A 26,718-nucleotide genomic window follows, 5' to 3' on the forward strand; every position below is an offset into this window, starting at 1 on the left:
CTTGTCCTTCCCAAAGTCGTAAAAAAGAAAAACACATGATGGACTAGAGGGGTTTTGTATATAAACATTTGTTGTTTTTTCGTCTTTTTCTTCTCTCCTTTCGTTTGACAGCATAATTATTTGTTGTATTGACAGATAGAGGATTTGGTTACATATTTCAACAGGAGAAACCTACACATAGAATGAGAGAATATTTTAACAATTATAAGGACACTAATTTTCAGATGTCAAAATCCAAGATGGCTTTATGAGGCCATTTTCCCCCTTAATCACACAGTATCACTGTTAAACAAATAGAAACTGATGGGCTGGATTAACCTTTCCTTAAGAAATATTAATTTTGTACTTAAACAGCATCAAGAATAGCTGGGATGTGGTTTCAATAGCAGCCAGGCAAACAATCCAGGCTGTAATGTATTATCATAATGAAGGAATTTTACTAGGACTTGACTCAACACGTCAATGCACAGAGGAACAAAATATATGACTCTTAAACATCTTTTTGGATCACATTAGACAAGGTCTATAATATTTAAAGTGTCCCCTATGCTAGTGTTGTGTCAGTAAAGCTGGACATCCATTTGAACCTAATGTGACATGTTTTTCACTGAAATTTAATTTAAAAAAATAAAATGTGAATAAAACATACAGATGCATAAGCAACGCTCCACGACATAATGTTTTCACCTTCCTCATCAACCAGTGCGAGACACACCATTAGGCAAACCAAAAACTATGATATTTGGAAGAAAATTGCTCGCTTGAGTAACATGCAATTAATGTCGCTTGTTTTGTGATGAAACTCCATTTTACTTGGATGAAAATGTGAAAAACATGTAATTGAAGTTCACTTAGACCCGATACATGCATTACTGTAGATTTTATAAGTGATCAGAATCGTTACCAATTTGTCCAATAAGTGATTTAGAATCATATCGTTTAGAGTTATGATTCCCATCTTCTGTTCACCTGCCCACTTGTATTCATTATTTATTTCAAATATTAATTCTCTGGTTAAGAAGAGATGAACACTGAAATCCTGGGCACCCAGATAAAAATCCTCCACTGTATTTTTGATAACATCTGAACTTCAAACACCTCAAAGTATTACTGATAAATACACTCGCCTTGTTAGGAGAGTAATTACGGATAAATAAAAAACACCAAATTGCCTACAGACTCTACTTGTAATGCGGTAATGGAATTCAGAACAGCAAAATTGTGAAAATTTCAACAAATTCTTCGTTAAAATGGAAAAGTTACAACATCCAAATTCCAACAGCAGACAGTTTGAATATTTACGGAATAAATTAGAATATATTTGAAGGAATATAAAGAGAGCTGACTCACCCTGTATCCAATTCCTGCCCGGACGATCTTCACACCTGTCAACTTATTTTCCAAGTCTGACTTCCGCTCTTCTGCAAAACACAAATTATATCATTAACACCACACCACAGATATACCCAAATGGCCGAACTTGTTAATTCATTAAGGCCTAGTATGTGTCAAATGGCTTAATACACATCCTAACACTTCTCTATCAAACACATAGCCAGCCCGAAATTATTCACAGGAGAAACCTCGAGAGGAAAATAGTCCCATTTCTCTATGCGTGAATTTTTTCGCATTTGGCCAAGTCTGGGAGACAACATCAGTGTTAAATCAGAAAACATGATTTGGATAATTCTTGGAAGCTGTAGGAAGACGGGTCAAAATGTGTGAATCTGAATATTTTGGAAGCTTTTTTAAATGTTTACAGGGAAACATTGTAAGTGTGGACACTTTGGTTTTTTGTGATTAGTAAGTAGAACCTTGTTAGTCTACACACCATGATTTGTGTTGACAGTAAAACCATGTTAGTGTGGACACTTTGGTTTGTGTGTACATTAGAACCTTGTTAGTCTGGACACTTTGGTTTGTGTGTACAGTCGAACCTTGTTAGTCTGGACACTTTGGTTTGTGTGTACAGTAGAACCTTGTTAGTCTGGACACTTTGGTTTGTGTACAGTCGAACCTTGTTAGTCTACACACCATGATTTTTGTTGACAGTAAAACCATGTTAGTCTGGACACTTTGGTTTGTGTACAGTCAAACCTTGTTAGTCTACACACCATGATTTTTGTTGACAGTAAAACCATGTTAGTGTGGACACTTTGGTTTGTGTGTACAGTAGAACCTTGTTAGTCTGGACACTTTGGTTTGTGTGTACAGTAGAACCTTGTTAGTCTGGACACTTTGGTTGTGTGTACAGTAGAACCTTGTTAGTCTGGACACTTTGGTTTGTGTGTACAGTAGAACCTTGTTAGTCTGGACACTTTGGTTTGTGTGTACAGTAAAACCTTGTTAGTGTGGACACTTTGGTTTGTGTGTACAGTCGAACCTTGTTAGTCTACACACCATGATTTGTGTTGACAGTAAAACCATGTTAGTCTGGACACTTTGGTTTGTGTTTACAGTAGAACCTTGTTAGTCTGGACACTTTGGTTTGTGTGTACAGTAGGACCTTGTTAGTCTGGACACTTTGGTTTGTGTGTACAGTAAAACCTTGTTAGTCTAGACACTTTGGTTTGTGTGTACAGTAAAACCTTGTTAGTGTGGACACTTTGGTTTGTGTGTACAGTAGAACTTTGATAGTCTGGACACTTTGGATTGTGTACAGTAAAACCATGTTAGTGTGGACACTTTGGTTTGTGTGTACAGTCAAATCTTGTTAGTCAGGACACTTTGGTTTGTGTGTACATTGGAACTTTGTTAGTCTACACACCATGATTTGTGTTGACAATAAAACCATGTTAGTGTGGACACTTTGATTTGTGTGTACATTAGAACCTTGTTAGTCTGGACACTTTGGTTTGTGTGTACAGTGGAACCTTGTTAGTCTGGACACTTTGGGTTGTGTACGGTAGAACCTTGTTTGTCTGGACACTTTGGTTTGTGTGTACAGTAGAACCTTGTTAGTCTGGACACGTTGGTTTGTGTAAAGTAGAACCTTGTTAGTCTGGACACGTTGGTTTGTGTGTACAGTAGGACCTTGTAAGTCTGGACACTTTGGTTTGTGTGTACAATAGAACCTTGTAAGTCTGGACACTTTGGTTTGTGTGTACAGTAGAACCTTGTTAGTCTGGACACTTTGGTTTGTGTACAGTAGAACCTTGTTAGTCTGGACACTTTGGTTTGTGTGTACAGTAAAACCTTGTTAGTCTGGACACTTTGGTTTGTGTACAGTAGAACCTTGTAAGTCTGGACACTTTGGTTTGTGTGTACAGTAGAACCTTGTTAGTCTGGACACTTTGGTTTGTGTGTACAGTAGAACCTTGTTAGTCTGGACACGTTGGTTTGTGTGTACGGTAGAACCTTGTAAGTCTGGATACTTTGGTTTGTGTGTACTGTAGAACCTTGTAAGTCTGGACACTTTGGTTTGTGTGTACAGTAGAACCTTGTTAGTCTGGACACCAAAGTTTGTGTGTACAGTGGAACCTTGTTAGTCTGGACACTTTGGTTTGTGTTTACAGTAGAACCTTGTTAGGGTGGACACTTTGGTTTGTGTGTACAGTGGAACCCTGTTAGTCTGGACACTTTGGTTTGTGTTTACAGTAGAACCTTGTTAGTCTAGACACTTTGGTTTGTGTGCACAGTGGAACTTTGTTAGTCTGGACACTTTGGTTTGTGTGTATAGTGGAACTTTGTTAGTCTGGACACTTTGGTTTGTGTACAGTAGAACCTTGTTAGTCTGGACACTTTGGTTTGTGTGTACAGTAGAACCTTGTAAGTCTGGACACTTTGGTTTGTGTGTACGGTAGAACCTTGTTAGTCTGGATACTTTGTTTGTGTGTACAGTATAACCTTGTAAGTCTGGACACTTTGGTTTGTGTGTACAGTAGAACCTTGTAAGTCTGGACACTTTGGTTTGTGTGCACAGTGAAACTTTTTTACTCATGAAGTGTAAAATGTTAATGTTACAATTTTTGATGTTCACTAAGAAAAAAAAATATATATACCTCAATTACTTTGCATACATATATATTTTTCTTGGTTGTAATCACAGGAGAGTAAACCGAGATGTGCAGTATCCGAGATAAACAAATGATCTCCCTTTGTTGTAATGTGTGGGTTAAAGCATCTACACAATGTATCCTGTACTCAGACGCTAATATCATACATGTGATTGTTTCACACCGGACACAACACTGGCAGGTATTACGTTCATGTTCACAATATACACCTCCCGTAAGCTATACAGATCCTGATGTTGGAGACAAGATAATCTCTTATTATCAACGTCCCCTACTACTGGCATCATCTACATATGTAATTCCACGTCTGTCGTGATTCCTGTCTGAAGGCTAGAGGATAACTTGTACTAGCTGTAGTTTTCTATCAATATTAAATATTCTGACATCCCATCACCCAAACACCACACTTATTTTCTACAGATTTCATATAATCCTCTCCCAATTGACGTCAGCTATGGTAATAGATAATCTGGAATTTGTTTTAGTTTTCAAATATCATCTGAAATCCTCAATAATTTACAATCCAAACACATTCTGTACTTTCAGAAATTCCTACCTTCCAGCTATCAGACATCTTTAAAAGCAAAATCAGGGGCATGCTTAAATAATTACCCCCTAGATACCTTCCCCTGGTCACCTTCCCCTAGACATCTTCCCCTGGTCACTTTTCCCTAAATACCTTCCCCTGGTCACCTTTCCCTAGACACCTTCCCCTGGTCACCTTCCCCTAGACACCTTCCCCTGGTCACCTTCCCCTAGACACCTTCCCCTAAACATCTTCCCCTGGTCACCTTCCCCTAGACATCTTCCCCTGGTCACCTTTCCTTAAACCCTGCCCCTCGACACCTTCCCCTAGACAACTGCCCCTAGACACCTTCCCCCAAACACCTTCCCCTGGTCACCTTCCCCTAGACACCTTCCCCTAGACATCTTCCCCTGGTCACCTTTCCTTAAACCCTGCCCCTTGACACCTTCCCCTAGACAACTGCCCCTAGACACCTTCCTCCAAACACCTTCCCCTGGTCACCTTCCCCTAGACACCTTCCTTTAGACATCTTCCCCTGGTCACCTTCCCCTAGACACCTTCCCCCAAACACCTTCCCCTAGACACCTTCCTTTAGACATCTTCCCCTGGTCACCTTCCCCTAGACACCTTCCCCTAGACAACTGCCCCTAGACACCTTCCCCCAAACACCTTCCCCTGGTCACCTTCCCCTAGACACCTTCCCCTAGACATCTTCCCCATGGTCACCTTCCCCTAGACACCTTCCTCTAGACATCTTCCCCTGGTCACCTTCCCCTAGACATCTTCCCCTGGTCACCTTCCCCTAGACATCTTCCCCTGGTCACCTTTCCTTAAACCCTGCCCCTCGACACCTTCCCCTAGACAACTGCCCCTAGACACCTTCCCCCAAACACCTTCCCCTGGTCACCTTCCCCTAGACACCTTCCCCTAGACATCTTCCCCTGGTCACCTTTCCTTAAACCCTGCCCCTCGACACCTTCCCCTAGACAACTGCCCCTAGACACCTTCCTCCAAACACCTTCCCCTGGTCACCTTCCCCTAGACACCTTCCTTTAGACATCTTCCCCTGGTCACCTTCCCCTAGACACCTTCCCCCAAACACCTTCCCCTGGTCACCTTCCCCTAGACACCTTCCTTTAGACATCTTCCCCTGGTCACCTTCCCCTAGACACCTTCCCCTAGACAACTGCCCCTAGACACCTTCCCCCAAACACCTTCCCCTGGTCACCTTCCCCTTGACACCTTCCCCTAGACATCTTCCCCCTGGTCACCTTCCCCTAGACACCTTCCTCTAGACATCTTCCCCTGGTCACCTTTCCCTAGACCCTGCCCCTCAACTTCTTCCCCTAGACAACTGCCCCTAGACACCTTTCCCTAGACACCTTCCCCTAGAAACCTGCCTCTACTTAAGTTAAGTTATAGTCCCATTCCAACCACCATTCGGCAACTCGCCGACAGGGGCCTCAGGGAGATGAAGGTGCCAAGAAAATGAAAATGGATGAATTATTCAAGGCAGATTATCTAAAAACAAACATTGTTTTTACACCGTGTGTAAGATATATTTTTTTTTTTTATCATTCATTTTTATTTTTTGTTTAAATTTTGATATCAGTATGGTTTACAGTAAAGTTGAAAATTTGCTTGTATATCCACAATTTAAAATTGTTTACAAGTACCTTGTGATTATTTAAAGGTTTGTAATTGGATGAAAATATTGGTTGTTTTCTCGCAGTAATTTGTGTAAATGTCTTATCCATCAAGGACTGATACAAGGTGACAGAGCGACACACCACAGCCACAGGAGAGCCATGGATACTTCTAATGGTTATATACATCAACCTGTTAGTACCAGGCCACGCTATTGACAGCCAAATTCCTTGTTACCAAAATCAATATTTAAAAGCGAATCAGCCAAAACTAAAGTTGTGGTTGCTACATTTAATAACACATTGATAACTGTCTGATGGGGGTAGAAAATTAGTATCATGGAGGTGGACAAAATAACCTCACTGATCACACAAGAATTTATCATGTATCAATCTTTACATTTCTAATAATATCAGATCACTTATAGTTTTTTAAATATATATATATTTACATGATATGAGATTTAGAACTTTATTAAAAGAAACTAAATTCATTAAGAAACAAAAATAAGAAAAAAAGGGGAAAAAAAATCTGAAACAATGAAATTCAAATCTACATCTAATTCATTCTTTTGATAAAATATTTTTTTCATTTAGAAAAATTATCTAGTTTCTGAAAATATCTGTATGAAATATAATGATTAAAAACTGGATTAATTTTCAGTAAGCTCTATAGTGGAAAGTTCCTGCATAAATAAAATCTATGGAGAGGTATTGATAAACCTTTCAGAAAAATATCCACTTTTCACGTTTTTTAAAGTTTTAAAGGAAACTGGAATGTATTTGACATAAATGGAAAATAATACAATTGTTCAAATCAGTTTATGTAATTATGAAATTCTGTAGTCTGTGTGGTTCCTTGAGGAATAGTACAATAAAAGATAATTAGACAGAAAAAGAAAGGGAAAATTAACAATGATTATCTCACCGAGCTATCAGATAAAGATCGGTTTTACTTTGCTTATCTCACCGAGCTGTCAGATAAAGATATGTTTTACTTTGCTAACTGATTTGCTAATCAAACTCTGTTAAACTAACCACCTAGATACAAAATTAGTTGTCTAATAAAAAAAATGTAGACATGCGTAAGTCTTAACCCACATTATGAGTAAAGGAAACATGTGGCTTTGTGGGTTGTATCATAAGGGCACATCTGCCGAGCCGGGGAGACAAGGTTGGGGACAGATAAACCGTCGCCTGACAAACGCACATTACCCATGCCGCGTTATGTGGCCCAATCACTGTTTAAACACCGCCCTGTTTATCATGATCATCGTACAGCGAGTAGAAATCCATGCTATGCCTGCACGCGACCAACTCAACAGATCTGACTGCCTGTGAACAGGTCATAGCCTTACATATGAGGTATCACCATCATCTTCTTCTCTGTAACACTTAAAAGATTAGGATGGCTCTAGGACAATCAGATCCTATCACTTGTGTCCTACTTTGTCCTTGGTCCTACTGCTAGTCAATTGACCAGAATTATCTCCCTGAATTATCTTCACTACCTTCCCTTGTGTCTGAATAAAACAAATCTTAAGATCATGTCTCTTCTTTTTATCATAAATGGTACAGATTTATCCTAAATGGTACAGATTTATCCTAAATGGTACAGATTTATCCTAAATGGTACAGATTTATCCTAAATGGTACAGATTTATCCTAAATGGTACAGATTTATCCTAAATGGTACAGATTTATCCTAAATGGTACAGATTTATCCTAAATGGTACAGATTTATCCTACAACTATGTTAATCTTTGTGGCTCAATATTCATTTTTTATGCACTGCATGTAAGTTGACCTTGAAACTATAGACACCATTCTGAACTCTGCAAGGGGTATCTTCCAAGCCTTAAAAAGTCATTTTTCACCTACAGTGATACACCAAATCCAATTATTTCCTTACATTAACTTTCCAAGACAAGTTTTATATAAATCATTTCAACACATCCCTTAAAGTTAAATTTAAAACTTTGATTAAACATTCTCACTAATTTCACAATAATTAAAAAAAGACAAGAATTTAAATGCCTTCTGTATGAAATATTGTTATGAAATGTCAGTATCATAATATCCTACAACATTAAGTTGATAGAGAGCTTTATTATCCATCATACTCAAACAACCTAACTCAAATTTTCACAACGGTCAAGATCAGATGACCATTAATCGTGTCAATTTGCCCCTTAGTTTTAGACTCCGTAGAGTTTTTCAATTTAAATTTAAATTCGGCAAACATTGAATTTTTTTAAGAAGGTTTTTTTCACTTAAATATTGTGTTTTCTTCTTAAACTGAATTTATTGCAGTACACGAGGTTGCAACAAGACTTCACAACAAAAACATGACTGAATTTAACAAACCAGTAATATCAAAATTATGGAAAACTTTTGAAACAGGGATGTCCAGTTTTTGTTGTTTTAACTTCTTGACAGGTATGGATAACCATACCATTGGTCAAGAGATTTTCGACTCAAACTTAAGAAGAATACCTAGGTCCCAAGACTGTGGGACAGTTAGCATACCTCCGTGGTGACACTGGACACAAAGCTCAGGCAGCTGGACATAGGAGGACCCAGACACAAAAATTACTCATCCGAGGTGGAATCGATGGGGTTCCATCGCCAATCTGATACAAACTGACGGTGTAATGTATTTAGTCAGATCCTTCAATCTACGGACGCCGCCGCCCCAATAATACTTGTATTTTATATCATTATGGGATGTTGATGAATGGCTCGAGTGCTCTTAGAAATGCATCAGGATTGGAAAGTCACGTCTATTTTGTAAGAATTACGTGTGACATAGCGACGGTGGCTCGCTCTTGGACAAACAGGAAGTCCTCTGTTGATTTATTAAGACCGTAGAAGACAACGGAATTCCTGGAAACTTACACGACACGCTGTACCTAATACAAAGTGACATGTTTTCTACGTAAAATCACAAGTGTTGATTCTTTGTCTGTGGTCGACTCTAGGTGTCTTAACCGTCTCGATGAGTCAACATCCATGTTTGGTCTTGGTTTCAGAAATTCCAAGACTCTGTTTTCATCCTAATTTGACATCCCTGTCACCCAATCAATGTTTATAATAAGTGTGAATTAATATTCAATATCAGGGGTTATTTGTTGTTCCAGAAAGTGAATTGACATTCAGTGTCGCATTATAGATATTCATTCTTCTAACGTCAGACATGAAATATCCACAAATGGTTTCCAACAATCCCAATATCACTGTTAACGTCCCTTTAAAAAGAATTTAATATCACATCGTCCTCATGTTATCCAGCAAATTTACCCAAGAAATATCTTTGTGTAAATGTCACTGTTGTAATATGCTCTAGAGCATTTTTCATTGGTTGGGACTGTCAGACATCAATTATAATATCATATCATGGACAATGACATACCATAAACAGCTTTTCTGTCTGTTTGATTTTGTTGTCTGTGATTGCTTTTAGTATATTGTGGTAAAACGTGTATAAAGTTTTCATTTCATGTGAAATTTTATGAAAACTCAACTCAAAGTTTTAATTTGTGCTATTATCTTGCAAAAAATAATTCAAGGACGCATTTCAGAAAAGCTCATATGAAATGAAATCCATTGACGATCCTACATATAAAAGGTATAAACAAGATAACACTCAAGTTCCTTAGACAAAGATGGCTTCGAATTTTATATATTGTCATTCAGGTGCAATATGAATCCCTGAAGTCCAAGAAGGATCATTTTGGAATTGTAATAATATAAAAATTTCTTCAAATATTGACAAAATATTTCAAAACATTGCGAACTATTAAATATATTTCCTTGTTTTTACCATCAGTAAATCAGAAACCACAAACATCAGAAGATTGAAATCAGATTTTAAACATCAAGAACTGTTGTGTCTACCATCTTTAATGGCTTCAGACCTGAAGAAAGGAAGAACTATTATTACCATTCCCTACAGGCTATATAAGATGTTTTGATTGGAATCATATAATTACTTCAAAATGTCAACAGTTAACAGTGGGCAGATGGCAACATCATAGGGCAGCTTGTGTAGAAAAGGTAAGTAGTGACGACCTTAATACAAATCACCAAAACAATGTGGAAAGCTTGAAGAAACAGGTGCATATACCAATCTGGAATTAATCTACCAAATATAAAAATAGACGCAGCAGTCTACAAAAGATTAAACAACAAATATACCGCGAGACACGGAGAATAAGAAAGAACTTCGAAATCTACTGCAGTTATGGTTCTACCATATTTGTAAAATAATTTTGAAAGTTTTTTATTTTACACTTACTGACCATTTGTCATCATCATATACCAAGTATATATACTATAAGGTGATTGGTGACAGACACAGACCGCTGGATGACCATTATCAACTGACCCTTACCCATAATCCACTGCACTGTGTGTCAATCACACCTATTGTATGTGAAAATTTTGTTGAAGTTGCCAAGTCGAAGTAAACACTGGTCCCTGACCGGTATGAATGTGTCTGGGGTGGCGATGGGGAGCCCCAGGCGATCCTAATGGGCTGGAATCTTACATCAGATTCAGGCTCGTTCTTGTAATTCACTCATAAATCTCATAAATTTTTCTTCAAAAAGATGAAAACCCACACATCTATCAAGAACATATTTTCGATTTTCTGAAACTTTTTATTTTTATCTGGAATACCAATAACTAGAAATCCAAATGAAATCTGTTTGAGGGCAGATTTTCTTTGTAAATGAATACATTTGTAAATCTGGTCTTTAAATTATCTGTAATATACAAGTATCAACATTTGACAAGGGTTTGTAGGGTTACATTTCTATAAATAGTAACCATTCCCTTTAAGAGCTTTGAAATATGAGTTGGTCCAGAGTATTGTTGCAGTTGACCTTTGTATAAAGTAATTAATCAAAATCCCAAACTTCTTATACCCTCTGGACCCCCAACCTCACCTCTTCCTGGTGGTATATCAAGAAAACAGGAGACATTCATGGTAGATATTGAGGTTTTCTATGTGAAGTTTTACTTATAAAATGATGTGAGCATTTCACAACTCAAATGTCTGTGGATGGTGTACACTTTTACTGCAATACACTTAATTGACATGAATAGACATTTTGTCCATGTAAGACATGAATAGACACTTTGTCTGTGTAAGACATGAATACACACTTTGTCTGTGTAAGACATGAATAGACACTTTGTCTGTGTAAGACATGAATAGACACTTTGTCTGTGTAAGACATGAATAGACACTTTGTCTGTGTAAGACATGAATAGACACTTTGTCTGTATAGACACTTTGTCCACATAAGACAAGAATAGAAACTTTGTCTGTGTAAGACATGAATAGAAAGTACAAGGAAAGCAAGTTAAAAATCAAATCACACAATAATTGCAGCCTTTGACAAATCTACGAACAGGATTCAATTCTCCATTCCTTGCTTTGCATAATATTACTTTGATAAAGAGAATTCTCACATAAATATATACATTAACAAATTGAAGCCTTTGTATGAATTGTATATCTATAACACAGTTATGTTATTTACTGGTTAATTCTACTCCTCAGCTCATAATACGGCTTTTTTTGTGTTTTCCACTTGAGAAGATTTCTGCTACCACTGTGCCCGACAGCCATACAAACGCAGCGTCTCTGATACAGCATTATTTTGTAAGTTTGGGATTAGACATCACAAGCCTGAGAGCTCCCAGAGTTCCTCCCATCATCATTTCCAATTACAAGACTAGTTCCTTGCATCAAATGCAAAAATAATTTAATTTTCAAGAAATCATTTTTAGAAATATTACATCATAGCCCCAATCTCGTGTCCTTCTGCCTCGTAACAAGTCAACACAAGAAAATGACTCAAGAAAAAAAAAAAAAAAAAATGGTTAAGGAAATGAAATTGAAAATTTTAAGATTTCTAATATTAATAAAGTTGAGGATCCATTCCGAATTCCATAGATGAAGTGTTTCCTAGATAATTATCACCATGGTTACCAACATTTTATACTCAATCTCTCAAGAGAAAATTCAGACTTCTGATAAAATCTGACCGATTTCCATGAAGAATCATGATATTTTTACAACTGAAGACCACTGTTTTCATAATGAGAGAATACTGAAAAGTTTTTATCCAATATTTCATTGGTTTTTAATATATATTTTAATATATATATATATACATAAACACTTTCCACTATTTTCCATGAGAGGTATTACATGTGACATTGTTACTGACTGTGTATGATAGCACCATCTAACACAAGGTCATTTGACCAGTTTAATTAATCGGAGTCAAGTAACTTGAAATAATAATAATAAAACAATGTTGATTTCAAGGATTTGAATTTTTCACCAATTTCAGTGTACACCTGTCATCAGATTGGCCACCTATTATAGAGATATTTCTCCATTAGCACAGACATTTGTAAATAATTTTTGCTGAGTAGTGTTCAACAAGAACTGAATATCTCAGCAAAATTTTGTTTTAAGTTAAAGAAATATTTTAAGTCAATAAAGTAACATATTGGTGTGGGATTCAATTTCTTTTTTTTTTTTTTTTTAATTTTTTCATTCTGATATACAACAAACTTTAAATTCTTGGAATATTCATAATTAATGGTCAGCTACTCACTATCATCACAGCAGGTTGATAGAATCTTTTAACTGACTAATTGATTGACAGGTTTTCTGTCTCATTTTCAATTCTTTTAATTCTAATGTGGGGAAAGCATTGAATGGCTGTAGCAAACTCAAAATCTTCACGGCAGTCTTCATAATATATTACCCAAGTTGTAGAAAATCACTTATTTTCCAAAGTTTCATCATCATGATCATGTATGCAAAACTTTGAGGTTGAGGGGAAGGGATGGTTGAGGGGGAGGGGAGGGAAGCTGATGCTTGAGGGGTGGGGATGGTTGAGGGGAGGGAAGGGATGGTTGAGGTTGAGGGGAAGGGATGGTTGAGGGGGAGGGGAGGGAAGCTGATGCTTGAGGGGTGGGGATGGTTGAGGGGAGGGAAGGGATGGTTAAGGTTGAGGGGAAGGGAAGGGGGGGAGGGAAGCTGATGCTTGAGGGGTGGGGATGGTTGAGGGGAGGGGGAGCTGATTGTTGAGAGGTGGGGATGGTTGAGGGGAAGGGAAGCTGATTATTTAGGTTGAGGTAAAGGGATGGTTGAGGTGTGGGAATCGTTGAGGGGGAGGAGAGAGAAGCTAATGCTTGAGGGGTGGGGATGGTTGAGGGAAGGGATGGTTGAGGTTGAGGGGAAGGGATGGTTGAGGGAAGGGGAGGAGAGATGATGGTTGAGGGTTGGGGTTGGTTGAGGGGGAGAGGATGGCTGAGGGGAGGGAAGGGGATGGTTGAGGGGAGGGGATGGTTGAGGGGGAGAGGATGGTTGAGGGGAGGGAAGGGGATGGTTGAGGGAAGGGGATGGTTGAGGGGGAGGGGATGGTTGAGGGGAGGGGATTGTTGAGGGGAGGGGAGGGGATGGTTGAGGGCAGGAGATGGATGGAGTGGGTATATTTAATTTCTGCTGTTATATTTTAGTTTTCCGCATATGACAAATTTGAGTAAAGTGTTAACTTATGCAGAACATTCATGTTGTAAAATCAATTTCTCTAGTGCTTTTTATACTGAAAGTGTCCAGTAATATTAGATCCATGTAAACATATGTCCTTCAGCTGTATTCTCAGAGGGCATTAGGTTTCCCGGTAATCATAAAATTAATCAAACTCTCAGTAAAATTTATAACAATAATGGTATTTCCATCCATGGAAGACCAGAGTCTGTTTATTAGCACCAACTTTGGCTAGAATATAGATATATTATTTTTTTTCGAGCAAATTTTCCAACCAGGTTTAATTCATTTACACACACACACGCGCGTGCATGCATGCACACACGCATGCACGCATGCACACACGCACACACACACACACACGCACACACACACACACACACACACACACACACACACACACACACACACACACACACACACACACACACACACACACACACACACACACATATATATAGAATGTGTGACAAAATATTTATTTGAAGTCTCTCAATATCATTAAACTGGTCAACAACAATTAAGATAATTCTGATTTCAATTTAATTTTCTGCAAACGATCTAAGATTTATAATTGTAATAAATATTTCAGAATTTTTCAAACAACAGAAAATATTTGATTCCAGTATACCATATCTACTGCTTGAAGAAGAAAGAGCTGGTGATTTGTCATTACTTTTATCTCCTGTTGCTCTGGCCGATATCTTCTTGGATCCAAAAATTCATATATATTCCAAGTGGTCATTCAGAGTTTTAATTTTCCTACCATCAAACAATATATATTTTGTCAATCATTTTCATTTGACATATATGTTATTCAAGGGAGATAATCAGAACAGTTGATCAAATGTTCTAATTAAGGAAGCAATCATTAGGTTTATATTTCTTGAACTTGTAAATAAAATACAAGGACATATTACAAGGTCTAGTATGTTGATCCCATCATTCTATTTATAGGTCGAGTGATGTGATTTACCCAGGAAAGAAAAATGTAGTCGTATCTATTCTATTTATAGGTCGAGTGATGTGATTTACCCAGGAAAGAAAAATGTAGTCGTAGCTATTCTATTTATAGGTCGAGTGATGTGATTTACCCAGGAAAGAAAAATGTAGTCGTAGCTATTCTATTTATAGGTCGAGTGATGTGATTTACCCAGGAAAGAAAAATGTAGTCTTATCTATTCTATTTATAGGTCGAGTGATGTGATTTACCCAGGAAAGAAAAATGTAGTCGTATCTATTCTATTTATAGGTCGAGTGATGTGATTTACCCAGGAAAGAAAAATGTAGTCGTATCTATTCTATTCCATCAGTGACCGCAATTTTCAATAAAATTTCTCTGGTGAAAACCGAGTAAATTTAGACTTCTAACGACTTTTAAAATAAGGGTTGTGGCAGCAATATCTTATAGCAACCAACTAGATACATGTAATCATGACATTTTATTTGTCAGGATTCTCACTTCTTCTTCAAAATTTCCAGTTAAATCCGTCCATGAGAACTTGAGTATAAATTTGAGTTAACCACCATTCAATGAGCAAAACTGCTCAGGTGAAAGCACCATGACTTTATTACAACTGTAATATACAAAAAACCTTTCATTGAAGTCAGATGCATTGAGCATTACAGGAAAACATGTTCTCTTGCTACAGTAAATCTGAAATATTCCAGGACAGAAATCTCACAGAAACGCCTGACTAGGGTTTCTAATCCATCAGAGAGGGTCAATGGCATTTCACAACAAAAAAATAAAATCATAAACACAACACAAGTTTTAGGGAAAAAAGAAACAAAAACAAAACATAAACCAAAAAATAAAAGGAAATTTCATTGTTATCTCTAAGTTGTGCTTGACATTTGCTATTAATTAAACACTGAAGTGTGAAGAGTTTCCAAAAATCATTGTCTCTCTTGTGCCTTAAAACTTTATTTCAAGGAAGAGCTGAAATGAATTCCATCGAAGGTGGTCTTAAGAGTTATCAATATAATTTCTGGTCTTTTTCTTAAAAAATACTTCATCTAAGAAAAATCCTGATATTATCACAATGAAACATAAAGCTAGAGCGACACAACACTGTAGAAATCTTAAGTCCCACAACCGATTTGGAGCTACCCTAGAGACAACGTCTGACTGGCAGTGTGGCTAACGGACAGAAGACTTTATCAAAGCCCATTGTGATAGCTGGAGGATTTTGTGTACCACCAGCGCCTCCTCTCCCCGCTCCAGGCAGAAACAACCATAAATCAGGTTTTCTATCTCAAACAAAAAGACGGAGTTGGGCTTGTCACCATGCTACCTCTGTGACCCAACCAATGAATTTCCATCACAAATGGTGTGATGTAATCTTGCTAAGTCTGTATCCGACACATTTCAACCCTGCTCCATCCCATCCTCCCTCCATAATAGTTTAATAATATGTAACACAATCTCATCATAAATCGTGCATATCTCACTACATGCTTTATAGCTGCGGCATGAAAACATAAATTTCCAATCAATACACATTTTATATTCTAATCATATTTACAGGCACATTAATTCATAAAAAAAGAATAGAAAAAAATTTGAAACAAGGACGGAACAGTTTTATCATTACGTATATAAATTTGCTTTGATAACTTTACCCTATTATCGTTGATTTACTGCACTTTTTGAAAGCAAGATATTAAAACTAATTTTTCTTCAAGATAAAGAATTAAATGTGTAGAATTTTTTGCTGATAAAACCAATATTTAGTACACCAAGTGCTGCATACGTGTAGAGGCATTACCATTCTGTTAATAACCTGTAATCACTTCAAGGATATCTGTAATTTATATAACACTACATCAATGGCTTTGACAGCGTTTAGCTGTTAGCCATCTTCACCATTGTAATTATAAAGTTTATCACCTTTTCTATAACCACAGACAATTATATAACATGTTTACAAAATCTGTCAACAGTTTTCTATCATAAAAGATTTCTACAGTCACAAAAAGAAAATTCACGATAGGCACCTCCCATATATAGATACACATAATATACAAGAGAAATAGTGTCAGGTCTTTTTATTCTAAAAATATAGATCTGTTTACATAATTCTCATTTTTGTGCTTTTAATCTAATTTCTCTTTAAAAAAGAACTTATTGATATGAAATAGCCGTATTTTATTTCCAATTATTATTTTGTCAGATCAGTAAAGAATCAACAGCATGTATAAATATACCAGAAAAAACTCGACATCATTAATTTTGATCTGAGAGGGTGAATTAAGATCCTATCTTCTTTAACACAGTCACCAGGGAAAAACAGACAAGAAGAAATATTGTTTGTCATTCTTAAAGGAGAAGAAATGACAGAAGACTGAAGAGTGAATAAATCCAAAACCACTGAAAAAAATCCAGAAAAACTTGTCCTTTTTTGTTGTGATCACATGAGAATCAATTACAGGCCTGTTCTATGATGCGTCGCCGTGGTGACAGGGCCACACTTTGTCTTCATTAGAGGGTTACACAAGCTACCATACACCAAAGATGGCCACAAACACTGGGAATTCAAAGCGCTATCTTCAATCCATATTTCATTCCAAATATTCCATATTTCATCGCCATTCTCAATTCTCATGTTACCTTTAAAAGGTAGTTGTCTGACCTTTACTATATTTCATTATAAAATCAATTTTTGTTTATCAATATGAATTTAACAAAAAAATAGTAGTTATGTACTAATAAACAAGATTATGAACCAGTTGAAAGAATCATGGAGAACATCAGTGAAAATTCCTGACGTCTTTTCATGAATGCTGTAAGTTTAAAATCAAACATCAATATGAAATTTTTTTTTCTTTCACCAGTTTTTCAAAAGTCAGATTTTCAATGTGAATTTTTTTACTTATGGAAAACAATTATGTCCATGCTTTACAACAAAACGTTAGAATTTCACGAGAATTTTTTAAGGTACTGAAAGTTTTTTTTAAAGTACTGAGAGTTTTTTAAGGTACTGAGAGTTATTTTACAGTACTGAGAGTTATTTTTAAGGTACTGAGAGTTTTTTAAAAAGATTCATCTAAACAAAAATCAGATAAATTACCACAAGCTTTTTATGTTTTACTTTTTTCTAATGAAAATCTTTGAGAACTGTACATGTTTTCATAAAAATAACTGGGAGCTTTTTACAAAATAAACAAAAGTACTTTATAAAAAAATTACTGAGAGTATTTAAAAAAACCCATTAAGGTCTGTGATGTTTAAAATGAAAGACCTTTCAGTATGAAATTTTACTAAAGTATTTTCTATATATGAAAATTATACTTATTTCTAAAATTATTGGTAGATTTGCGTTCCATGTGAAAATCACTAAGACCTGTGGTTGTTGAACGACAGTCAAACTATCTGTGAAAAAATGGGAATAAAAAGGAGCAAAAGAAAGTCAAAAGGGGAAACTTATAAGAAGTAAGAAAAATTTGAAAGTTACATTTTCAGAAAAAAAAAGAAATTTGCCATAAAATGATATCTTAATCATGAATGTAAACAATAAATTCATTGTTGTACTGTAAGTATGGTTCGTAAAGACATCACAGATATAAGGTTATGTACCATATTTAACCTACAAGGAAACCAGACAGTTATAACACAATCTCTTTTATGTCTTTCTGAAGAAGAAGATAATGGGTGCAGTTAACATAAGTTGGGTCGTAAAAAAGTTTATTTAAAAACCAATCAAATATTCTGATTTTTAAAAATTTTTTAATTTGCTTCATATACCTCAAAATAATGACAAAATTTGCATTTTTTTTAGCTGCAAATTTCACTCTTTTTTCATGATGTCACCAAGGTTTCATTTTGCAACGTGTCATGTGAACTCTTCTCCCTGTTAAATTTTTTGACAATCACAGGCTCCCTGTGTTTTTGTACACAGTAGGTTTATTTGATCAAAGACGGTAGGTGTTTCAGCAACCCTCAGAAAAATATCAGCTGACAGTAACTCACACAGTATAATATCAGCTGACAGTAACTCACACAGTATATTATCAGCTGACAGTAACTCACACAGTATAATATCAGCTGACAGTAACTCACACAGTATAATATCAGCTGACAGTAACTCACACAGTATAATATCAGCTGACAGTAACTCACACAGTATAATATCAGCTGACAGTAACTCACACAGTATAATATCAGCTGACAGTAACTCACACAGTATAATATCAGCTGACAGTAACTCACACAGAATAATATCAGCTGACAGTAACTCACACAGTATGATAATACGACACAAATTACATCTGGACTATAGATACCGAAAGCACTATGATGTCTCATGTTACCTGTTAACATGCGTTATGTAACTGACAGAACTCTGATATAAGTTTACAACAGTCTGTATAAACATTAATAGACTTTTGAAATACACGACAACATCTTCTGATAGAACAGGCCAAGCCAAAAAAAAGTTTTTCATCAACTCTGGATATCCCCACAAACCTGACAATATCATGAAATTTTGAAAGCCTGCATCACGAGAGGTAATTGAATGTTAACATTATTGGTGAAAATTTGGGAGACATGTAAAGCAAGGAAAGAGGAATTATCTGGGGGAGTATGCGACTATCGGGGCAAAGTCTTCCATTTCAATTGAAATTAACTTTCATCCCCTTAAGACCTGTCAAGCACAATTTGGTCCCTTGTACGGAGAACAAACCCTTGCAAGGCACTGAAGCATCAGTAATCTACGAAACATGGTTACTGTGGAAACGTGTCATTAGCGAAGACATCGTTGCCATGTATTGAAACCCTAGTGCTGACTCCGTGCATCTTAGTCAAAAAAAGTGTCAAAAAATATCATATCTTGTGCACAAACACTAGGCTTGTGCAATGCCACTCGTCATATTATCAAAACACCTCGTCATTTCCTTTCTCTAATGAGGGAGGCGAGGAAAAATGCTACACCGCTCATTAAATCTATCTGCTAGGGTAGCCATGTTTTATGCCTAACTTGCCATAGGACACTTGTCTCACATTTCTAGAGTTCTGTTGGCTGATAATAGACGTCCTTCAAGATGGTGAGTTATCCAGCACAGCCAATTATCCTTATATCAAATCTCCTGGCGTATTTTCCTTTTCTAGGATATCATATGATCCAGTGGTTCAAATTGATGATGTTACGGAAACAGGCAATTAAAAATACATTTGATTCCACTATAAGGAAGTTGTCTATTCCACATATCCCTGAAATTTTAATCTTCAGATATGATAAACATAAATTATGTAGAACAAAACAGAGAAATCTGAGAAAGCAAAGTCTTTATTCATTAGAAAAATTCAAATGTCAGTTTTGAGAATATCTAACAAGAGAGATTAATATTTTGAAAAATTCTTGCTGAATTCTTGGGTATAACTGTCTGTGAACTATCACAATAAATAGAATGACAATTTCTTTTTTATGAAAAGTGTGGCAATGACTTAAACATTAGTGCTTCCTGATCAATGACACATCAATTGTTATGATATAAATACTTTACCTTGTTTGTCATCAATGAAGACCTATTTGACTTCAAAGATATTAGGAAAGAGACCAGCACAAGATTGACCGATACTTTGTAGGCATCAATTGAAATTAAAATTTCAATATTTTTCTTTTAAAAAAAGAAAAAAAAAATCAGTTAAAATAATAAAATGAAATAAAGAATAAACTCTGAAAGCACCAATTTTCTTGGGTTTTTTTTTTTTTCGAGGACGTTCTAGAAAAAACATTCAGTCATTGTTTTAAATTTTACAAATATTACAAGTAAAAGTATGGTTAACACTACAATGATAATAGTGCTCATGAAATAACCCTATAAAGACTGCAGATGGAATTTCTTCAAAAGTACATGACCCACTTATTTGTTTTTTTTTTACAATGTGACATTAATGCCTTTTTTTTTTAATAATCTGAAGTATTTTACTTGCTCGTGTAAGATAGAAGAAATAATGATATGAATCAGATCTCTGACAAGAGGAAGTAAAAAGACAAATATGGTCATATGGCGTTCAAAACACCCAAATGGCCATATCAAAAAAGATGAAGTTGGTGAAATATAATTGGCTCGCTGGGAAGGTTATTGGGATGTAATAGGAGTTATTAACACTGGAGGAACAAGTATGGAGATGTGATGCTGAGGTACGTAGATGATAATATCAGATAATGCTAACTATCCAACATACCATGCCAGCATCTGGTGCCTCAGTAAATTACTCTAAATGGTTGCTGAGCAGCTTGAAACTCTATCTAATCACCGTGCCAACGGGTACGAAGGAAGAGCTCACAAAACCTCTCTGCACGCTGACGGGGAGGTGCGCGCTTAATTTGTCACTGATGGTAGCACCTGCGCACGCTTTTCGTCTTCCTTTCCAATGTGTAGTATTGTTGACAAGTATAGATATCTCAAGCAGTGTTGGATTATCCTTCAGAATTTCTCCACAGTCGAAATACTCTCAATGCCATTATGTGTCTACAAACTCTAATATCTATACCACACTATCAGTTCCCTAAACATTGTAAACAATTAACAAATATTTTTACATCTGAATTCCACTTCCTTAATTTTACACTCCTAAGGAATCTCAAATTCTGAGTGAAAATACAAAACTAAATACTGGCATTCTATTTACATAGTCATTAAGTACCAATTTACATTACTGCATACTGTCCTGGTCTAAGTTTCCAGGGGAGTTAATGATTTACTGTATTTATCTGGTAATACGCCCACGTCTGGTAATAAGCCCAGACATATTCATTGCTGTTCCATGGACCTTAACTAATGGTATTTCAATGTCAATCCATACCTATAGCTGTTGAGTAGCATTACCAACAAGCTCTATTCCAGTGTCCTGTAATAAGCCCATCCTTTAACCCTTAGTCACGATATTAATGTAGATTTTGAATCCCTGAGCATTCTACAGGATCATTATGGAACTGAAGGTCTGAGACTCGGCCTATTATAGAACAATAAAATCAAATTTCTTTTTATTGACAATTTCCAGAAATATATATATATATATGGGCTTATTTCTAGAAATAGACTTTATATACACCATAACATAATAATTAGAGATTGCAGACTGGGAGAAAAGATGTCTGTTGGTTGGACAGTTAGGGTCATTTTGAGTCAGGGCCTTATTGTTGGAGCTTTAACACACTGATCTTTTGTTGGGCAGTTAGGGTCATTATGAGTCAGGGCCTTATTGTAGGAGCTTTAACACACTGATCTTTTGTTGGGCAATTAGGGTCATTTTGAGTCAGGGCCTTATTGTAGGAGTTTTAACACACTGATCTTTTGTTGGACAGTTAGGGTCATTTTGAGTCAGGGCCTTATTGTAGGAGTTTTAACACACTGATCTTTTGTTGGACAGTTAGGGTCATTTTGAGTCAGGGCCTTATTGTAGGAGCTTTAACACACTGATCTTTTGTTGGGCAGTTATGGTCATTTTGAGTCAGGGCCTTATTGTAGGAGTTTTAACACACTGATCTTTTGTTGGGCAGTTAGGGTCATTATGAGTCAGGGCCTTATTGTAGGAGCTTTAACACACTGATCTTTTGTTGGGCAGTTAGGGTCATTTTGAGTCAGGGCCTTATTGTAGGAGTTTTAACACACTGATCTTTTGTTGGACAGTTAGGGTCATTTTGAGTCAGGGCCTTATTGTAGGAGTTTTAACACACTGATCTTTTGTTGGACAGTTAGGGTCATTTTGAGTCAGGGCCTTATTGTAGGAGCTTTAACACACTGATCTTTTGTTGGGCAGTTATGGTCATTTTGAGTCAGGGCCTTATTGTAGGAGTTTTAACACACTGATATTTTGTTGGACAGTTAGGGTCATTTTGAGTCAGGGCCTTATTGTAGGAGCTTTAACACACTGATCTTTTGTTGGGCAGTTATGGTCATTTTGAGTCAGGGCCTTATTGTTGGAGCTTTAACACACTGATCTTTTGTTGGACAGTTAGGGTCATTTTGAGTCAGGGCCTTATTGTTGGAGCTTTAACATACTGATCTTTTGTTGGGCAGTTATGGTCATTTTGAGTCAGGGCCTTATTGTAGGAGCATAGGAGTTTTAACATACTGATCTTTTGTTGGGCAGTTAGGGTCATTTTGAGTCAGGGCCTTATTGTAGGAGCTTTAACACACTGATATTTTGTTGGGCAGTTATGGTCATTTTGAGTCAGGGCCTTATTGTAGGAGCTTTAACATACTGATATTTTGTTGGGCAGTTAGGGTCATTTTGAGTCAGGGCCTTATTGTAGGAGTTTTAACACACTGATCTTTTGTTGGGCAGTTAGGGTCATTTTGAGTCAGGGCCTTATTGTAGGAGTTTTAACACACTGATCTTTTGTTGGACAGTTAGGGTCATTTTGAGTCAGGGCCTTATTGTAGGAGTTTTAACACACTGATCTTTTGTTGGACAGTTAGGGTCATTTTGAGTCAGGGCCTTGTTGTAGGAGCTTTAACACACTGATCTTTTGTTGGTCAGTTATGGTCATTTTGAGTCAGGGCCTTATTGTAGGAGTTTTAACACACTGATCTTTTGTTGGGCAGTTAGGGTCATTTTGAGTCAGGGCCTTATTGTAGGTTTTAACACACTGATCTTTTGTTGGGCAGTTAGGGTCAGCTTTAACACACTGATCTTTTGTTGGGCAATTAGGGTCATTTTGAGTCAGGGCCTTATTGTAGGAGTTTTAACACACTGATCTTTTGTTGGACAGTTAGGGTCATTTTGAGTCAGGGCCTTATTGTAGGAGTTTTAACACACTGATCTTTTGTTGGACAGTTAGGGTCATTTTGAGTCAGGGCCTTATTGTAGGAGCTTTAACACACTGATCTTTTGTTGGGCAGTTATGGTCATTTTGAGTCAGGGCCTTATTGTAGGAGTTTTAACACACTGATATTTTGTTGGACAGTTAGGGTCATTTTGAGTCAGGGCCTTATTGTAGGAGCTTTAACACACTGATCTTTTGTTGGGCAGTTATGGTCATTTTGAGTCAGGGCCTTATTGTTGGAGCTTTAACACACTGATCTTTTGTTGGACAGTTAGGGTCATTTTGAGTCAGGGCCTTATTGTTGGAGCTTTAACATACTGATCTTTTGTTGGGCAGTTATGGTCATTTTGAGTCAGGGTTATTGTAGGAGCTTTAACATACTGATATTTTGTTGATCATTTTTGTTGTATTTGGGCAGTTATGGTCATTTTGAGTCAGGGCCTTATTGTAGGAGCTTTAACACACTGATATTTTGTTGGGCAGTTATTCATTTTGAGTCAGGGCCTTATTGTAGGAGCTTTAACATACTGATATTTTGTTGGGCAGTTAGGGTCATTTTGAGTCAGGGCCTTATTGTAGGAGCTTTAACACACTGATATTTTGTTGGGCAGTTATGGTCATTTTGAGTCAGGGCCTTATTGTAGGAGCTTTAACATACTGATATTTTGTTGGGCAGTTAGGGTCATTTTGAGTCAGGGCCTTATTGTTGGAGCTTTAACATACTGATCTTTTGTTGGGCAGTTATGGTCATTTTGAGTCAGGGCCTTATTGTAGGAGCTTTAACATACTGATATTTTGTTGGGCAGTTAGGGTCATTTTGAGTCAGGGCCTTATTGTAGGAGCTTTAACACACTGATATTTTGTTGGGCAGTTATAGTCATTTTGAGTCAGGGCCTTATTGTTGGAGCTTTAACATACTGATCTTTTGTTGGGCAGTTATGGTCATTTTGAGTCAGGGCCTTATTGTAGGAGCTTTAACATACTGATATTTTGTTGGGCAGTTAGGGTCATTTTGAGTCATTTATTCTCCTTGTACTGTTTCAGGAGTCTCAATGTGAATTTCGTTTTGTTCATATTTCGCCCGAGTTTTATTGAATTTGAGTTTGAATTATGATTATGTTGCTGTGTTGGTATTTTCTTGTTGCTTTCTGTTGTATTAGGTGATTTTTTCTTTTGTGTCTTTTCAATGAAAACATAAGATAAGATAAAACTATGAATCTTGGCTTTTTAAGTAGTAATGCTATCCTTGACTATTAAAGCTATGGGTAAGAAGTGAGCCTGGATTTGACATGGCTGCCTGATCACCTTGACAACAATAGGACCTCATCCATCAAGGGGGAGGTAAATCTACTGTATAGGTTTGTGTGATGCTATATATCATCCACACAGAGGTAACTCTAACTACCCCTCAATCAATTACATATAGATTTGTATCAAGGCTGTAAACGATTGTTTTAAATCTTCAGGCAGGGCTGCAAGAGTGTCAAATTTTTGATGTTTAGATGGTTAGAAATATCTTCCATATTAAGGTGTTTTGAAAAAAAGCAGCTTTAAAAACATGATGCAAGGATGTAATAGATCATATTGCCAGCTGCCAGTTTGTGAAATATAGCGATATTTCAGAGGAAAAAACCCTATATGCACATCATAAACTTGAAATCAACTGAGTTTACAAACTGTATAGCTGTGGAGACTTCCTTTAAACATGATGTAATTCAATATAGTCATACATAAGCTGAAGCTCCAGTGTCTTCACACTGTGTATGTACTTGTACTATGTACTTGTGTCCATATCTCGTTGTGTATGTCCTTGTGTCCATATCTCGTTGTGTATGTCCTTGTGTCCATATGTCCTTGTGTATGTACTTGTGTCCATATGTCCTTGTGTATGTACTTGTGTCCATATGTCCTTGTGTATGTACTTGTGTCCCTATTTTCTTGTGTATGTACTTGTGTCCCTATTTCCTTGTGTATGTACTTGTGTCCATATGTCCTTGTGTATGTCCTTGTGTCCCTATTTCCTTGTGTATGTACTTGTGTCCCTATTTCCTTGTGTATGTCCTTGTGTCCCTATTTCCTTGTGTATGTCCTTGTGTCCCTATTTCCTTGTGTATGTCCTTGTGTCTATATTTCCATGTGTATGTCCTTGTGTCTATATTTCTTTGTGTATGTCCTTGTGTCCCTATTTTGTTGTGTATGTCCTTGTGTCTATATTTCCATGTGTATGTCCTTGTGTCTATATTTATTTGTGTATGTCCTTGTGTCCCTATTTTGTGGTGTATGTCCTTGTGTCTATATGTCCCTGTGTATGTCCTTGTGTCTATACTTGTGTCCCTATTTCCTTGTGTATGACCTTGTGTCCCTATTTTTTTGTGTATGTCCTTGTGTCCATATTTTTTTGTGTATGTCCTTGTGTCCCTACTTTTTTTGTGTATGTCCTTGTGTCCCTATTTTGTTGTGTATGTCCTCGTGTCCCTTTATTTGTTGTGTATGTTCTTGTGTCACTATTTCCTTGTGTATGACCTTGTGTCCCTATTTTTTTGTGTATGTCCTTGTGTCCATATTTTTTTGTGTATGTCCTTGTGTCCCTACTTTTTTTGTGTATGTCCTTGTGTCCCTATTTTGTTGTGTATGTCCTCGTGTCCCTTTATTTGTTGTGTATGTCCTTGTGTCCATATTTTTTTGTGTATGTCCTTGTGTCCCTACTTTTTTTGTGTATGTCCTTGTGTCCCTATCTTGTTGTGTATGTCCTCGTGTCCCTTTTTTGTTGTGTATGTCCTTGTGTCTATATTTCTTTGTGTATGTCCTTGTGTCTATATGTCCCTGTGTATGTCCTTGTGTCTATATGTCCCTGTGTATGTCCTTGTGTCTATACATGTGTCCCTATTTCCTTGTGTATGTCCTTGTGTCTATATGTCCCTGTGTATGTCCTTGAGTCTATACTTGTGTCCCTATTTCCTTGTGTATGTCCTTGTGTCTATATGTCCCTGTGTATGTCCTTGTGTCTATACATGTGTCCCTATTTCCTTGTGTATGTCCTTGTGTATATCCTTGTGTCTATATGTCCTTGTGTATGTCCTTGTGTCTATACATGTGTCCCTATTTCCTTGTGTCTATACTTGTGTCCCTATTTCCTTGTGTATGTCCTTGTGTATGGCCTTGTGTCTATATT

At 36.7% G+C, this 26,718-nt stretch overlaps 1 protein-coding gene across 1 annotated transcript in view; it reads right to left on the reverse strand.

Annotated features, from left to right (window-relative positions):
* The window catches only part of LOC132558713 (receptor-type tyrosine-protein phosphatase N2-like), a 252,916-nt gene that overhangs the window by 97,128 nt on the left and 129,070 nt on the right, over positions 1 to 26,718 (reverse strand). The window contains exon 10 of the mRNA XM_060223309.1: positions 1,351 to 1,421. Coding sequence (XP_060079292.1) covers positions 1,351 to 1,421 — 71 coding nt within the window. The remainder of the gene's footprint in view (positions 1 to 1,350; positions 1,422 to 26,718) is intronic.

The sequence above is a fragment of the Ylistrum balloti genome, unplaced genomic scaffold (assembly GCF_031769215.1).
Source record: "Ylistrum balloti isolate Yb309-2 unplaced genomic scaffold, AGI_CSIRO_Ybal_v1 Utg370814, whole genome shotgun sequence".
Taxonomy (NCBI): domain Eukaryota; kingdom Metazoa; phylum Mollusca; class Bivalvia; order Pectinida; family Pectinidae; genus Ylistrum; species Ylistrum balloti.